General features: G+C 44.2%; 1 protein-coding gene across 3 annotated transcripts in view; it reads right to left on the bottom strand.

The window, feature by feature from the left end:
• Positions 1-17,203, bottom strand: part of DCAF5 (DDB1 and CUL4 associated factor 5) — a 111,135-nt gene extending 93,932 nt beyond the window's left edge. The window contains exons 1-4 of one of the 3 annotated variants that reach the window (XM_030559711.1): positions 15,573-16,186; positions 12,304-12,337; positions 5,070-5,213; positions 1,275-1,311 (exon numbers count right to left, since the gene is read on the bottom strand). In XM_030559711.1, the coding sequence (XP_030415571.1) occupies positions 1,275-1,311; positions 5,070-5,181 (149 nt within the window). In that variant the 5' untranslated portion in view covers positions 5,182-5,213; positions 12,304-12,337; positions 15,573-16,186. Of the gene's footprint in view, positions 1-1,274; positions 1,312-5,069; positions 5,214-12,303; positions 12,338-15,572; positions 16,187-16,878 lie in introns of those variants that run through there. The other 2 variants (XM_030559710.1, XM_030559713.1) reach the window with 2 other exon arrangements.
• Positions 17,204-18,218: the final 1,015 nt, after the last annotated feature.

Genomic DNA, 18,218 nt, shown 5'->3' with positions numbered 1-18,218 from the left:
AGTATGTAACAAAAGCACATGCCAAAACAAAATCAAAGGAAGGACTGTGCTTAAAACACTCAAGCAAGATATATGGTGAACAATCACTTTCTGTAAAAGATGCCAGTGATAAAGACTTCTTGTCAAATGTGGGGGTGGGGGGGTGGGAAAGAGATAAAACTGTGTACGGTGTTTGTTTTGATTTACATTCACAGGTGTAAGCCAGAGAACACAAAGTGGAGAGGATTTGGTCTAACTAAGAATGAGTGTGAAGAGCAAGACATACAGCGGTTATATATTTTCTCTTCAGTCAAATGTCAGGTCAGACACTCAGGTGAAACATTTAGTTTGGGACTTTTATTCAGCATAAAGAGTTTTGAACACGCCTAGCAACAGAGATCCTTCCAAATTATGCTAACCAGGACTCAGGCAACACAGAGATTTAAGGTTTATATTTCTCCCTGTTCTTACATCCGTTCCTGCCTTGTCTGACTTCGTATTCATTTTGCATCAGTGCACATTACTTAATCTGTATTACTTAACAGTTTGTGGGAGCTAAGCAGCATGCACAGACCAAAACATTAGCCTACAAAGATTACACCCCAGAAATCAAATCCAGATCAGAAGAAACACAGTATCCTGATTGTTCAACTCTGATATTTAGACAGAATAACACTATGATGTTAAATATATTTTGGATAACCTTTCTACCCATGTTATCTCACAATATGACTTCTAGGGCACAATTCCCCACAGCCTTGTACTTCAGTAGGATTTTACACTCACTTATACCAGGTGTGAATGACCACTGCCTTGCACCTTATATTGTTATTTATACCTGTAGGATTTCACACTCACTTTGTACCAAAACTACAAGGCTTTGGGGAATTGGGCCCTTGGAGGCAGATTTTTAAAAAGGTATTTCGACACTTAATTCCCACTGAAGTCAAGGGGAATTAGGTGCGCAGGTGCTTTTGAAAATCCCACTAGGGCCTCGAAACCTTTAAAAATGTGGCCCTTCAACTTTATAATTCCCCATTTGCAACATACTACTGTCTTCATGAGAGTACCTATTCCCCGCATCCCAAAACAACAACATGAAACCAAAGGGAAAACCTCCCCACAATGTAATATTTTTACTTCAAAATATCACTTTTATTTAAAAAAAAAAAAAAAAAGACAGTACATTTTGGGCTAAAATGTTCTAGAAGAAAAGTAAAGACCATCACTTTGGACGCCTCCAGTGACTAAGATTATGAAGCTGAAGCAGCAGTGGAAACAAACTATGCATTTACCTTTCAACATCATGGAGTATAACTTGCTCATCATTGCCTATAAAGAGAAATATAAACACTTAAAATCACGCACTGGTCATTAAGACTTTATAGTGAAGAACAAAGTTTTTGCAATTTCCATTTTGAAAACAAAAGCATTGTGGAGCGATGACCAGCCTGGTTGCCCAATGATGAGCACTCTGCTTGTCTACACAGAGGCTCTGGGTCAGTTTCTGGTTGTCTAAAGCACCAAGCCTTACAGGAGTGAAGAGTTCTGTAGAGATAGTAAGTCTTAAATAAGGCATGTCTCACATTGCTCAGATACTTCAGTTAATTAAGGAGTGTTGCTGATAAAGCTCTGACCAGTCTCAGCCAAAATTTTAGTGCATGCGTGGGTGGAGAAGGTGATGATGAGAAGTTTCAGGTCTCCTACAGAAACACCTATACCCACTGCAATTCACAAGAAAAGGTGTAACAGCTTAAGCTGTTACAACAGAGGAAGGGCAAACTAGATGCTATCATAGTTTTAGCATTTGAATTGTGAGCCCAGTGCACTCTGCATGTTAGTACAACAATGCTCAGTACTGCTGCAGAGACAGCATATTGGGTACAATCACTGTTATGCAGGTGTGCACTCACTACTGTGACCACAATTATTTTCATATTAAAAATCAGATAGCCTCCCTTGATCATGTTTGTTAAATGCAAGTCAAAGTGTCCATATGAATGCAGGCCAAGGAGACAGCATCCATAAAAAATATCCTGGTCCCTCCATATATCCCCAATCTCTAGCAGTGAAGGTTGTTCCCCCTCCCCCATTCTCTGTACTAAACACTAGCAAATACAGGTTTAGCTTCTTCGGTTTCTGAAAGATTCAACACAGCATTGTGCATGCAGTTACCATTCATTTGCAGTGGAAAGAAAGGATAAAATAAAAATCAAAGAACCTCATCCTTAGTCTAAATGCATCTATCCATCCTGTAAATATGATGTCAGCTATCATGCAGTGATGCTCATGTGATGTTCAGGAGAATGAACAAGGGTTCAGAAGGAACAAGAATCCGTTTATTGATATGCATTTTAAATGTAAAGAGGACTCCAAATTTTGGTTTATCTTGCACATGTTTAAATCTGTTTGCTCCATGGAATAAACATGAGAAATAAGTTTCCATGTAGCTAAGTGGAGGCAAGAAGTGTTTAGAGGTTCCTGGCAAATGAGGACACAGCCTAATGTTGGCACAGTAATGGTTGCTCTATGTCTACACTTCAACGTATGCCAGCACAATGTGTGTTGCTCAGCGGTGTGAATAAACCACCTGTCTGAGCATCATAACTTACACTGACATCAGCACGTGTGTGCACAGCGCTATGTCAGAAGAAGAGTTTCTCCTACCGACGCAGCTTCTGCCATTCGTGGAGTTGGTGCCCCGTTGTAGATGTAGACACACCCTTAGATTTCTGTGTAGTGGCTCTTTTCCATGGTCCCTTAATCAATCCATTTACACAAAGTGCCTAGTTTAGATCCAATAAAGCCACATTGATTTCTGTGAAATTACACCAACGATGAATCTAGCCTAGTTTTTCCCAAGGACTTCGAACTCCACTCAATATACACAGATGAACTGAAGAGGAAGCCATTACATCAGTCTGACTTCAATCTTCTACCTATTAAGGAACCTGCTTTCCCCTCCCACTACAAGCTGCAGGAGGAGAGTGAGGAAAAAGAGAGTAGAGTGAGAAGGTGGGGGGGGGGAGGGAGAATACAAAGTGGCCATGAGTTGCCTCTATCTCTGGTTCTATCGCTGTGGTGGAAGGAAAAGATAGGGACGTGGCCATGACCATAAGTTGACTGGGTTACATGTGGCACCTTGCTGTTAAAAGTGTCCCCACCATTCAGATAGGGTTCACAATAACTTGGTTTTACTGTGATATTTAAAGAAAATTCGTACCAAATTATTTTCCACAAATGGTTAAGAACTGTGGGTAACTCTTCCACTTCATTTAGAACATCCCCCCTTTTATACTGGTTATGACAATGAAAGACCAGAAAATGCCCACTATTCTATTCAATTATACTTCTGGGGATGGAATAAAGCATATACAGAAGGTGGTTTGGTAGTCAATGCCTCAGATTTGTATTAGTGGGACTCCATGGAACCACAAGTTCAATTCAGCTTTTCATTCACTCAGAGTATGAAGTTGAGTTCAATACAGTTTATTATGAGTATTTAAAAACCATTCATGTTCTCTGTGTTCATTGAACATTAAAGGCTTCATGGCACTCGCTGCAGGAGCAGAGTTTGCCTGGTGTCTTTGGCCAAAGTTTTCCTTCCAAAGTTTGTTCTGCAGAACACTGTCCACCCAGCTGCTGTCCTCTGCTCTAGAAGTAGCTTGATATAATAAACTTTACCTGTATACATACACACAAAATGCTTTGAGATCTTTTAGACAGAAGAATATATATATTTCACTTTATACTTGTTTTGGGCAACCTGCCTCAATCCATAACAAACACACTATCAAACATTTTCATGATAAGAAGGAGTTCTTCTTTCATTGTTGGTATGAACTAACAGTTCCACTCACTTTAATCAAGTTTCCATATTTTAGTTTTTCAATTTGCAAAAATAATCTGATTTTCTGTGATTGAACTTCAACTCAATTCAAATTGCAATAATATATTGGACAGGGAAAACCTTTTACACTTGCACTTCTATCATACCTTTCAAGGATGTCAGACCACTTTATAAAGTATATTTAGCCCCCTTTTATAAAGGGAAATAAAATAGAGAAGGTAAGAGACTTAGTTTATAGCACTGATTATGAAGTTCACAAAATCTCAGTGGGAGAAGGAAATCAAGAGCTCCAAAAATGTGCTAAAAAAAACCTACATCATAGTGTGGGCAGATGAAGGATACACATTTCTTTCCCTTCTTTACTGGTCTCAGACTGTAGAAGGAATGCTCTGCATGGATTTTGATACTTATGCAAATATTCATTCATTAAAAGATGTTTCTTCCCCTCCCCTTCTCTGAAAAAGTTTCACTATTAAAAAAAAAGGGGGGGGGGGGAGAATCTAGTACTGATGAAAGGTGTCAGACCAAAAATTTCAGAGACTGCAGTCCTCTATATATTTCTCCAGAGCAAGTACATGTTTCTGCCACACACCTTCTGTCCCACTACCTCAATCCTGAATTTTAAGAATTTAAGTTGTTCAGTTTTAACAGCCAGTTTACTACCCAAGTGAAGTAAGACTATCAGCAAGTGGGCTAATCAGTGCCAAGTGTCTGCCCACTGAAATCTGGAATGAGATCTCTAGCTCATTTCAGAGACCACTGAACAGCCATCAGATGGCAACAGCATTTGATCACTACCAACCTGTTCTAAATTTGAACTGGCAACCTACAGCGAAAGCTCTGTATTCCATACATACTTGTGGAACTGTCAGAGACAATTCTGTTGGAAGGCCTGCTCCTTAGCTGAGCCAGAGCTCAAGAAAAGGCAACTGTGGCTCCACTTCTTCAATCTCCAAAGGCTGATTTGGATCCAGTGATATCATTCAGAAGCCTCAGAGTGCTAGGCCGCCTATGCCAGGTTAGGGGAGGGATCAGGAGCAACGACATAGAGCAGACTATACCAGCTCAGCAACATTCAAATTTTTTTCCCCCCGTTTCAGGGGACTCCTCAAGGGCCAAGTTAGAGCAGTTCTGTGCAGGCCAATGGGTCTTTGTGTGGGATAGTATCTGGCCCATTGTTTTTATTCTAAAGAGTTAATAATCCAGTCTCCTTAAATCAAGTTTCCTTTTCCTTCCTTACCTCCAGAGAACACTTTTGTGTTACCACTGTTGAAAGCTAGGCAGAAGATGTTAGAATGATGCTCCCCTTTCAGCTGCACTGGTTTGACTTTGGAGTGGATGGCTTGTTCCATATGCCAAAGCAGGACCCGGCGGTCATCCCCTCCTACAAAAAATGAAAGGAAGCCTGTGTGACAAACTGAACTAAATGTAAGCCAATGGAAGAGAGAAGTAAAGGTATTTTACACTGTCAACATTCACACAGGCTTTGTTGGGATCCAGATTAATTTATCACACAGCCCCCTCCACCCTTCCACCTCCATTGGTTTGGATATGCTAATAGTTATGAACAAAATTATTCACATCAAGAGATAAACGACACCTGGACATTTTGCTTATGAAATGCAGAGAAGACAGCAGGTTAAGTCTAAAAGATTAAATACTTTCTTTTTTAAAACAAACAAAAAAAAAACATTCTTTCAGCATATACAGACATGATCATCCTGCAGGGACCAAAAGAACCTACCATAAATTGGGCTGGCTACAGGACAGGGTGTTAAGTATCAAGATTTTAACACAGATGCATCAGCATGCCCTCTCAACTACTGTTAAATTAAAGACTTGTAAAGGGTAAAAAATGTATTTCTGTGGTGAATACCTATCACAGGCCAGTTAATAGTGGCAATCAACAAAGCAATATGGGCTTAAATACATTTTTATTTTAATTTGCAGCTCATTGTAGTCTTGACCATTAACCTGGTCACCATTTTGAAAGCAGTAAACCATCCATAAAAATATACTCAAATATTTGCCAGACAGATAAGGCAAAAGTTGGCAAGGAAAGAAATATTAGCCGATTTGCAAGTTTCTAAAAACAGTTATTAGACTTAGGCGGAATAGCATTTGACAATGCCCTTTGAACATAGAGTGCTTTTGAAAAGTACATGTTTGAAGATTTGGATAAGAAAGTATTTTTTAAAGGGACAGTCAAATAACTTAGGCTCAAAATACATTTAGTTGGCGATTTTTTATATGTGAACAAAAAATTATACTGGAAATAAGACAAGTCATTACATAGAGAAAGTTTCAGTTAAAACATTTTAACATTCCCTTGCAAAACTGGAAGCCCAAAACACAGCAAAAGTAAATCTGACTACAACCAAAATGAAGCTGATTGCTTGGATAATAAAAATCAAACCAAAGTCAAATGCATAGAGTTAAAAAACAAAAACAAAAACACCTCACACAATTAAAAAAAAAAAAGGTTAAATATAATAAGATTTGTTAAAACTATTTTAGCAACAGAGAAGGAAATTTTTTCATGGAATTGAGTTATATTGAATGTGCCTTAAGTAACCAGTGTCTCAGCTAAGTCAAGCGTCTTAAGGCAATCTTTCTAAAATCTGTTAAACAGCACAGCAGTATTCAAATGCTTCTTATACAATAAATTCTTTGGGACAGGGACCATCCCTTCTTCTATTTTTGTACTGCACAGTACATGCTGATGATATGATAGACTTGTAATATGTTTGATAATCTCTAGGAATAGAGATGCCAAATAAGTGACATGTCCAGATTAATTATAAATAAACTTCAGTTTATTGAAAACTGATGTGAGCTTGGCTTTCTTGCTGGCTGGAAATGTGGCACAGGAAGTTCACATGTACACTCCAGCTGTTTTAGATGAGTGAGTAATTAATAAGTGAGGGTTTCAGATAAATGCCAGAGGCAGTCATTGAAATACATTAAATTAAGTCTTTAAGCTGAAGAAACCTGGCAGACACTGACACTTAATTGGTTACTTTTCAGAGATCAGAGTTATTGTCAAAGTATCAACCTGCTTGTGACAATCATGTCTTTTAGTTGTCACCAGCCAGCAACACCAGCAGTTTAGGCTCAAGCCTTCAATATGTAGGGGAGGTGATCAGCAACATTTCTGTACTTCTATCAGATATGTCTTGAGCTGTTCATTGTAAGAGGGCTTTTTATAGAGTCAAAATATAAATTTCATATTCTATTGTGGGAACTACATCAGACTGTAAAACCACCACCACATGCCTACATTATCCTAATGCTCCTAGTTCTCAAAATGTGACTACCATCAACAGAGTTTGTGGGAATCCTAGTTAATTCTGTAAAAAGTGCATTTCCTGTCAATGCAATCGTTAAGAAAGTCACCAAGTAAGGCAACATTTACACTCTCATCAACCTCGGTGCACATTTTACCCCCTGAACGACACAATATCCAGGGACACTCAGAATGCTCATCTGCAAAATAAATTCCCTTTGACTTCCAACAGCCATTCAGTCCTGCTCTGACAGAAGTTATGAAGGTCACCCCAGCAAGCATAAGCATTGCACAGCAGGGCTTCCCTGCTGCAGAACTTTGTACATTTAGTGCACGTGTTCGGAAGAGGAAGAATTACAATTGGGATGGGATATGCAGTGGGAAAGTCTTATACATGTTACAATTTAACACTTTCAAGTACTGAGTGCGCAACATGGATTCCCTCTCCCTGTCACCTCTGTACATCCCCTTCTCTTTAATGGGTTCCTGTTCCCTGCAACTCCCCTTTATGCCTCTGAGACATATGACTCACTCCCCTGCAAACCTCTGAATAGCCGTTCTGGGCATCCACCCCATCCACAGCCACCTGCAGACTAGCTAAAGTTTGGTACAGAGAGTAGGGATTACCTAGTAAGGTTCAGACTGACATGTGCCAGTCTGCAGAGCCATGATCATGGAGGTATGGTCTCCATTTGGCCAACTACAAGCTCCACTTCTCAGGAAAAAAGTGTAACTCCTCCCTATTTCCTGCCCACTACATGCATCTTATTGTTAATATCTTAGGTATATATATGGCTACTCCATTATGACACCATTTGAGCATCTCATTATCTGTAATATATACTTATCCTCATATCAACCCTGTAAGATGGAGATAATAGCAATTCGCTATTTTACAGATGGGGACTGAAGCACTGAAAGACTAAGGACTAGTCTACAATGAAAAATTGTAGTTATGCCAACTAGCAGGGAAGAGTAGTAACAAAAATCGTCACGCCTAACCGGCATCTCTCTGCCTGCAAAAACCCTAGTGTAGATGCAGCTATACTGCCAAAAGTCATTTTGCTGTAGAGCTTATTTCATTCAGGAAACTGTTACAACCTATACCAGCAAGAGAACTCTTTCGGCAGTACAAGTTGTAACTCCACTAGGAGCATTTATTAGCAAAGCTATACCCAGAAACCCTTTCTAGTGTAGACAAGGCCTAAGAAATTTGTCCACAGATCATACAAAGTCTTTGGCAGAACCGGGCACTGAATCCAGGTCTCCGAATCATAGGCTAGCACCCTACCCGCTGGACCATCCTTTCTCTAGGACATGGTGGAAGAAGGCAAAGGGATTTTAGATTTGCAGGAAAAGCTGCTTGAGAAGTACAGCTTGTAGCTTCTCTCTGAAGGCAAATCTCTCATGGCTCACTACAAGAAAGTCCAAGAGTTCCAGTCCTTTTGGACTACCACTACCAAAGTTTAAGTCCAAAAGAACTCATGATGGCACAGCTGGATGGATGGATGTAGGGGCAGCACAGAGGAAGCTAAAGTGTGGAGTTTGTGTATTACTGACCCCATCCCATCTAGAATGGTGGTTAGAATAACTGGTAGGTGTATGACTGGCAGTGCTTTACATTGTCATGGTAGCATTAGAGACAGGATTTGAATAACCCATGACAATTTTTTTGATGAAAATTCCTTCTGAGTTGATATTTGCTATGCTGTTTCTCAGACAGAAAAGGAATGGTTCTGAAGTTTTATTTTTTAATAAAACCCATTGAATCATAATCTGTTGACAATTCCTTGCATTATGATTTTTCCCAGTACTGATAATAAGCTTAGACCTCTATATTACTTGCATCGGAAGGATATCCTTTCTTGGCACAATAATTGGCACAATTATTGCCTTTAATCAGGGGGAAATAATAATGAAAGTAATTGTCAACAGAACAAGTCTAGTTTTAGAGAAACTAGTAGGCACATAACAATGAGACTTCAAACCAGGCCTAAGTTACATTGATCAAGATATTCACACAGAGTTGATAAGGGGGGAGAAAATAAAAAAAAAAAGAGAGAGAGAATGGGGATTAAAGATGTTTGCTGTTTTCACCAACTTGAAGAAGGCATTTGATTTGGTTTGGAGGAATGCATTAAGAAAAGTAGTAAAATCAAATGGATTTCCAGATAAGGTAACTGCAATTGTAAAAGAAAATTATGTACTGAGGCTCCTGCTGTGCCATAAGAATTGGTGGAAAATTAAGCAACTGGTTCAAGTCAAAATTTAGTGTAAGACAAGGAGGTATGGAATCCCCATTGCTTTTCATCATGTTCTTAAATGGGATGTCAGGAATGGTAAACAAGTTGGAGAGCATGGCACTCTAATATAGAGTTAAGCTATTTACTTATTCCGACAACATCATACAACTGGCAAAGATGTTTGAATTAGTGAGTATACTCTTTGCTACTTTGGAAAACTGGTGTGCTCAATTTGGAATTACAATAAATGCCAAGAAGATGAAGGGGTTTTAATTTTGGAAAAGGGACAATACATAAAGCATTGAAATGCAGCTGCGGTGAAGTTGAAGAACAAGTAAAAATCACACGTGTACCCAAGAAGCTTGATGAGTGCTGATGGTTCCATAAAGGAAGAGGTTAAATGGGGATATACCTTAGCTACAAATGCTGCACAGAAGTTGATGAAACCATGAACTGATAAAAACAGTATGTTTGGTACCAAAGTGATAATTCACCAAACCAGCTTACTACCAGTATTACTCTATGGTCCAGAAGCAGCTGCATTAAATGAAACTATTATCAGATGGCTGGAGACAGGAGAAATGAGAATTCTTCAGAAGATGGCAGGTGTAAAGTGGAATGATTTTAAGATAAATGAAGTTAGGAGGAGAGCTGATGAGAAATCATGGTGCTGGATTGGCTACAATAGAAAATATTACAATGGTAGGGAAGAGTGTAGAAGACAAACAGATGACAGGAAGCCAAAGAAAATGATGCAAACACAACAGAGGTAGGTCTGACCTAGAGGCTTTCCACCAACTAGATGGTGGGACATCACATGCAGGGACATTATGAGGCTGGACTTAATGGGGGAACAAGCCATGGACAGGAACGAATGGCAACACTTGTACTGCATGTGTAAAGATGCTTTGGGATGAGAAGAGGAGTCATATAAAAGGTACATAATGACCCCTTCTCTAAAATGTTGCATCCACTTTCCTTACTCCTACAAATCAGATGTCTCTTGGCCCAAAAGTATAGTTTTACTCATAGAAGTAACTATATCAAGATAGCATATTTCTTCTCAACAAATCTTCTCTCCTTTAGCGTACTTAGATATCCCATCTATTTAGTTTAAATTAGTACCCAAGTTTTTACAGCATTTTGGTCATATCAGCATTTGCTGAACCAGTACAGCTAAGAGCCACAGGAAGTAAGGGAAATCCAGTGTAACAAAACTGTTTACTAAAATCCCAATCAGTTATACCTGTGCCACTGTAGACAGAGGCATTGAACAGGTGTCAGAGACTTAATTTGGACTGCTGAACTCTTATTAACAGTAATGAAGTGCAAAAATGGGAAGAACTCAGTTTAACTCACAGATCCTGGGTTATGTTTGCAAGATTGACAGTTTAAAAATTGCAAATTGAGCATGAAATCCCCCAAAATGCCATTTTTAGTCACTTTTCAGACAGAATCACATTTTAAAGGCTTTAAACTTGTCCTCATTGAAGACTAAAGTACTTGACAAAGGCCTTTATTCATTATGGGTCAAACTCTGGCTTCTTGCTTCAGCCCCATACGAAGCCATCAGCCATATAGAGAAATATGCCAAAGAAAAATCCACCTCTAGGACAATCTGGGAAGTGGTCACCCTTTCTACAATCCCAATTCCTCTATATCCACAGTATAAAGCAGAATCCCCACATCAGTCGGTATGTTCTCCTTACTCTAAGGCTGCAGTGACTCTAGCACTGGGGAGAAGGATAGGTAGCGTTCCTGTGCCCTACTCAAAGGTGTTATACTAAGTAGCATCTACACTAGGTAACTTAACCATTTCCTAGCAGAATTGCAAGACCATAAGTTTAAGCAGAAACCATTCACTGCCTTCACATTAGCTGTACTGAACCATTGCAGTTTTGCCCCACATACATTAGTGCTCCCTTGAACTGCTTCAGCCGATGCCTTCTGAGTAGATACCTATCCAACAGGGCTCAGCATTATGGATTCTGGGAGATGAGACGCCACTATGCGACAGTAGCAGGAACACCATCTAAAATCTTTCAGTACTGTCCACACTAGCCCTAAAATGATCCAGACTGACCCAGTATTTAGCCATGCTGAAAGCAAATCTACTCTCAACATTTGCCAGGCATTGTAAACCACCTGGATCACTTATGTATGGACACAGAAGTATTATATAAGCATGCTAGGAAGGACTAAGCAGCTCTTCGCACAGAGTTCCTCTAATGTATACAAAGCCTAAGTGAGCTCCCTGATCCTCTCTACTTCTGGTACACACTAGGACCAATCATTGAAGAACCAGTGCCCCAGGGAGGTGACATCCCCAATCCCAATTGCCAAAACCTATTGATCCAACCATCTAGAGCAGAGTGTCCCCATATTTGCAAGGGAATTGCACGCACTTATGCCAGGATTGAATTTGGCCCTTTTTAAATGTACTTAGTAACATGATTCCCCCAACAAAAAGTGGTAATACTTCACTACTGTTGCTAAGGTCATCTCATTATCCTGCTTCTGATCCACACTCCTTTGGACTTGCACCTCTCATTCTGTTGCCAGACATTACCAAACACTCTCTCTTATCCCTACAAGTTTCCAGTTAAAACTTACAATCATAGGTAGGCCACTTAAATATTATTTGGTGAGGGGAAGAGCAGGCAGAGAGGGAAAAAAGAGCGGGAAAATGCATACATATATTAAGGAAACCTAGGACCATAACATCCTCCAGAAATTCTTGATGATGCAGTCTAAACCAGAAGAAACTACGAGGCACTGATAAACACATACTTGTGTTTATCAAAGATAACATGGACACATGGGGGGAGATGGGCATATGCACAAACAAGAAAACATACCCAAAAGCAAGGCTTGAAAACACATTATGTAACACCTACTAGTCCAAGAATAAAAGTTCATTAGTTAGGATTCCTCTAGCACCTCACCTCTTTAAAGCCACACCCTGCAGAAACCTCACCCCTGTAATTTAAAGGAATCAAATAGTTGAGTATAATTTACTGTGTGCTACACTTAACGCTTACATGTAATCAATCAATCTCAATTTTTAAAATGCAACTTGCTCTCAAGAATGGTGGAAAAGCAGGGGGGAGAAATTGTTGAATAAGCTTGCAAACTTTCACATTTGTCCAATAATATATCTACCAATTAATATCTGATGAGCTACAGAGAAAGCAGCCTGCACCACTTCCCACAGCCCCCATTGGCCAGGAGCAGCGAACCACAGCCAGCGGGAGCCGCAATCGGCCAAACCTGCGGACGCATCACCTAAACAAAACAGCCAGGCCCACCAGGGTGCTTACCCTGGCGAGCCGCATGCCAGAGGTTGCTGATCCCTGCACTAGGCCTTGGCTTAGGCAAACACACACTTTTCCTGGCGCAGTGTGGAAGGGAGGTGCATTGGAGAGTTAGCCTGCCAGCAGTGGTTCCTGTCCTGCAGTGCTGGCCCCAGCTCCGAGCTTTGTAATGCCATTCACTCAAATTTGGCCCAAGCGCCCCATGACAGAGGGGCAGATGGCCAAATCTAAGACTATGTCTACACTATGGACCTTACAGTGGTACAGTTGCACCGCTACAAGATCTCTTGTGTAGCCACTCTATGCCAATGGGAGAGAGCACTCCCACTGGCATAAACTAAAGAGCGGCAGTAGCTATGTTGGCAGACAATGCTCTCCAGCCAACATACCAGCTGCACTTCTGTCAATGAAACTTATGTCGGTCAAGGGAGATGTTTTCTTCATACCGTGACCAACAAAAGTGCTAGTGTAGACAAAGCCTGAATGATTAGTGTTGAGAGTCCGTGCGCCAGATCACAATAACTACAGTGAGGAGCCAGGCCCAGCCTCACAGGGCAGGAGCCACTGCTTTGGGGTGAATGCGGGGCAGGCTCACCCTCCAGTGCATCCCACCCCTCTGGGCTCCTCCTCCTCACCAGACCATGATTAGGGTTATGACAACAGGGTGAAGGGTACATATATGTAACAGTGAGTTTAAAAAAAAAATGCAGTTAGTGGGTTGCCTTAGTAAAAAGCGTGGGAATCAATATCCTAAGGCTTTCCCAAGCAGCAGCAATGTGAAACTAACATGATTCATGTCAGTTTCTCTTGCTACCTACAGGCTTTGTAATAGCAGCAAAACACTCTGGTCATTTGTGTCTCTGCCACAGATTAGGAAAACTAAGAGCAGCAGCAAAGACACTTGAGCTGTTCGTGGATTTAGGGCTTGTCTACACAGAGACATTTACAAGCAAAACTATATTGCTATAACTGGCCACATGGACACCCTTACTCCAGGGAAAATGTCCACATGAGGAGTTACCATGGTATTATAGCGGTAGAGTTATGCTCCTAAATTCCTTGTGTAGACAAGCTCTACGGAAGGCTCACTGTTCATATTTAGGTTTTCTTTTCTAACTATTATGAACAGAATCAGAGGGGTAGCCATGTTAGTCCGGATCTGTAAAAAGCAACAAAGAGTCCTGTGGCACCTTATAGACTGACAGACCTCTTATAGGAGCATAAGCTTTCGTGGGTGAATACCCACTTCTACGTGCATCTGATGAAGTGAGTATTCACCCACAAAAGCTTATTATCCAATACGTCTGTTAGGCCATGTCTACATCTAAAATTTTGCAGCGCTGGTTGTTACAGCTGTATTAGTACAGCTGTATAGGGCCAGCGCTGCAGAGTGGCCACACTTACAGCAACCAGCGCTGCAAGTGGTGTTAGATGTGGCCACACTGCAGCGCTGTTGGGCGGCTTCAAGGGGGGTTCCGGGACGAGAGAGCAAACCGGGAAAGGAAACCAGCTTCGCCGCGGTTTGCTCTCTCGGTCCCGGAGCCACCCAACAAACCGCAGGGAAGGAGAACTGCTTGCTCGGGGTTCCGGGACCGAGAGAGCAAACCGGGAACGCCGCGGTTTGCTCTCTCGGTCCCGGAGCCAGCCAGCAAACCGCAGGGAAGGAGAACTGCTTGCTCGGGGTTCCGGGACCGAGAGAGCAAACCGGGAACGCCGCGGTTTGCTCTCTCGGTCCCAGAGCCAGCCAGCAAACCGCAGGGAAGGAGACCTGCTTGCTCGGGGTTCCGGGACCGAGAGAGCAAACCGGGAACGCCGCGGTTTGCTCTCTCGGTCCCGAAGCCAGCCAGCAAACCGCAGGGAAGGAGACCTGCTTGCTCGGGGTTCCGGGACCGAGAGAGCAAACCGGGAACGCCGCGGTTTGCTCTCTCGGTCCCGGAGCCAGCCAGCAAACCGCAGGGAAGGAGACCTGCTTGCTCGGGGTTCCGGGACCGAGAGAGCAAACCGCGGCGAAGCTGGTTTCCTTTCCCGGTTTGCTCTCTCGGTCCCGGAACCCCAAGCAAGCAGGTCTCCTTCCCTGCGGTTTGCTGGGTGGCTCCGGGACCGAGAGAGCAAACCGCGGCGAAGCTGGTCTCCTTTCCCGGTTTGCTCTCTCGGTCCCGGAACCCCGAGCAAGCAGGTCTCCTTCCCTGCGGTTTGCTGGGTGGCTCCGGGACCGAGAGAGCAAACCGGGAAAGGAAACCAGCTTGATTACCAGAGGCTTCCTCCTTCCACGGAGGTCAAGAAAAGCGCTGGTAACTGTCTACATTGGATTACCAGCGCTGGATCACCAGCGCTGGATCCTCTACACCCGAGACAAAACGGGAGTACGGCCAGCGCTGCAAACAGGGAGTTGCAGCGCTGGTGGTGCCCTGCAGATGTGTACACCTTCAAAGTTGCAGCGCTGTAACTCCCTCACCAGCGCTGCAACTTTCTGATGTAGACAAGCCCTAAGTCTATAAGATGCCACAGGACTCTTTGTTGCTTTTTACATTATGAATAGAATTTTTCAATTAGTTTCCACAGCAATTGACGGCATTTGCCTGGGAAAGATTCTTACTCAGCCCAGTCAAATGGGTTTTTCAAGCACAAGTGTTGCTACCACACATTATGGCTAGGCAAAAAGGATCCATTATGCCTCCTTTCCCCTGCTCTGTGTCTCCAATTACTGTTCACAGCATATCAGATAGTCCCCAGGCAAAACCCTGAACATTTCTCCTGTTTAGAGTATGTTAAGACTCTTACAAATGAGAATCCCTTCTTAAAGCAAAGGCTGCAAGACATACAGATCCTGACGATGTGCATTAGTGTATGTGATTATTGCTAGCAGAAGGCAGAGAGGCAGGAAAAGTTTCTCTCTTTACCCCATTTTGGAGGAGGCAGACCTTTATTCTGGAGAAGAGGTATAATCTCCTTTTCCAACCCTATGGGGTGGAAGTCCTTTTGCAACACACATACACGTTTGGAAAACCAGGACTGTCAGTAAGGGGAAGTGACACTCCTCTCCTGTCTCTCATATCCCCATTTTGGGAAGCTTGAGGGATGGGGAGGGAGCTAGGATCCTCTCACACACAGAGAGAGAAAGGTCTAGGTGGGGGGCTGTGACACACTCCAGTCTGGAGGGTCTTGGCGTTCACTGGAGGGCCAGGATCCCTTCCCATCCACCCCCAGTCGGGGACCCCTGGCTCGGGGGAGGGGGGAACTGCAGGCAGCCCTCTCCTTACATCGGACGGGCGCTGGATCTCCTCCCCAAGGGGTGCTGTGACCCTCCCCCGGGTTGGGAGTCTCGGGCTAGGTAGAGAGAACTGCAACCCCTAGACCCAACAGGGAGGATCTGGGCGCTGGGCGAGCCTGCTCCGGCCTCCCCTTCCCTGGGCGGAATAGGCCATCGATTCCCCGGCCTGTCGCTATGAGGAGCCCAGGAGAGCGAGGCCTGCAGCTCCCAGCAAAGCCCCGGCCTGGAGTTTGCTCCCTGCCCCTCCGCGCGGAAGGGGAGCGAGGCATGAAGTACCGCAGGGTAGAAGGCACCTGCCGCAGCCCCGGGGGGACCCGGGCACGGCGCCCCGCGGCAGCTCTCCCCGCTCCCCAGGGTAGCGGGTAACGTCAAGCCCGCGCCCCAGCCCGACACGGGCACCGCCACCCGCCCGCGGGGAGATCCACCCAGCGGCTCCATCCCCCTCAGCGCGGCCCAGGAGCGACCCGAGCCTCCCGCACCCACCCGCCCAAGCAAGGTCCCGCACCGCAGCCCCTCACACAGCGTCTACATGGCCCCCCGCCCTCCCCAGCCAGTGACTCGCTCCACAGCGCCTCCCGGCTCGCCCCAGCCCCGGCTGTTCGCTGGGACATGTCACCGGGCTCTGCCAATTTCAGCCCAGCTGGTTCCCAACGCCTTCGCCGCGCAATAAACCCCCTGCACCGCCCCCCCCCGTGCCAAACACTTTCCTGCAAACTTTGTTGGGGATTCACGCCCCCCCCCATACAAAAATGGGATGCGAACCTGTCAACCATTTTAGTTCCCTCCTTGGGGAACACTAGTCCCTTGTGGGGGGCACTGGAAACGCCACCACAATCCCCCCCCTTCCCTGGGTGAGAGTGGGGGGAGGAAGGCAAGATGCTGAGGGGGGGAGGGAAGCTGGCAACGACGGGGGGGGGAGAGGATGTTTGCTTTACCTGAGACCAGCCACTGGCCTCCATTGTTGGAGAATTCAATGGCATTGACACAGCCGAAGTGGCCCAGTAGGTCCTTCTTGTAGAGGTTTCTGCAGCCCCGCAGGCGTCTCCTCTGAAAGTCCTGGGTGAGCAGGGGGTCCCCCTGCAAGCCCCGCTGGGACAAGAAGCCCACCACCGACCTCATGCTGCCCCCCAGCCCAGGTCTCCTCTTCATGCTGCTGCTCCCCACCGCCCCCCTCACTCTCTGCCTGCTCCCCTCCCCCCCTTGTTATGGTTATGATGATTTTTCTTTAGCCAGCCATAGCAGAGAGAGGTGTTAGACACTCCGTTGCTTCCTGATCCCCCTTAAACTCCTCCCCCTCCTCCCCCAGCAGCTGATCCACAGCTGCAGCCTTGTCCTTAATGCAATTCTTCTGCTGCCTGGGTTTGTTTGAGTGGTGGCGGTGGCGGCAACGCATTTGGATGTTTAATGGCTAACGCTGGTGTATAATACCTCGCAGACTTATTTAGGAGGGCATCCTGTTTTTGCTCCCGAACTTATTTCAAACACCCCTTCCCCCGCCCTCCAGAAAATCGCTACGGAAGTACTTTCTTCTCCCTTTACGGTCGGATCAAGGTGTCGTATCGTTTCCCATTTGAAGGGGGTTGCCGGGTGAAGGCGCTACTAGCTCTTTTGGATGGGGAGGGCAGGAGTGTGTGAGAGGGTTGTAAAAGGGGGCAGCAGCGCTGTGCCTGACGTTGGTATCTGTTACCTCTCATATGAAGCGTGGCTGCTGATGCTCAGAAAACACTACCTTTGCTGAAGTCGAACGTATGTAATAAACCCAGTTGATTTCAGGGTCCCTGGAATTCGCTCCCCTTTGTACTGATTTGTAGGGGCTTTCTTCTCCATGCAGTTCCTAGTGGGAAATTGCCCGAAATACAGCTAATTTTGGGAATGGGGAAGATAACACCATGGCAATTTCCTGGGTGTCAACACAGCTTCTTCAGGGCTTGGATAGCCCTAAAAAAAAAAGCCACAAAACCATTGGGGTTACCCCAAAATGAGTCTGGAGGAAAAAGAATGTTTCTCCAGCAAAGCTGCAAAATAACGCCTTGAGACAGACATCATTACCATTAATGGGGATGCTTTCATAGAAGTTCATCTTGAATAAAAGGGGGAAAAAAGTGCCCACTTTCCTTCAAATCTCAAAAAATCTTGAAACTGTGGGATTTGAGTATAAGGAATGGGGCTTTTCTAAAGTGGGTTCCATCCTATTCTGATACTTGCTAAGGACTTGAGATGCTAATGCTAGGACATGTAACCCAGTAAGTGGGAAGGAAAAGTTTTTGGGGGTGGG

Source organism: Gopherus evgoodei, chromosome 4 (genome assembly GCF_007399415.2).
Source record: "Gopherus evgoodei ecotype Sinaloan lineage chromosome 4, rGopEvg1_v1.p, whole genome shotgun sequence".
NCBI lineage: Eukaryota > Metazoa > Chordata > Testudines > Testudinidae > Gopherus > Gopherus evgoodei.
This window is presented reverse-complemented; position numbering and strand designations above follow the sequence as displayed.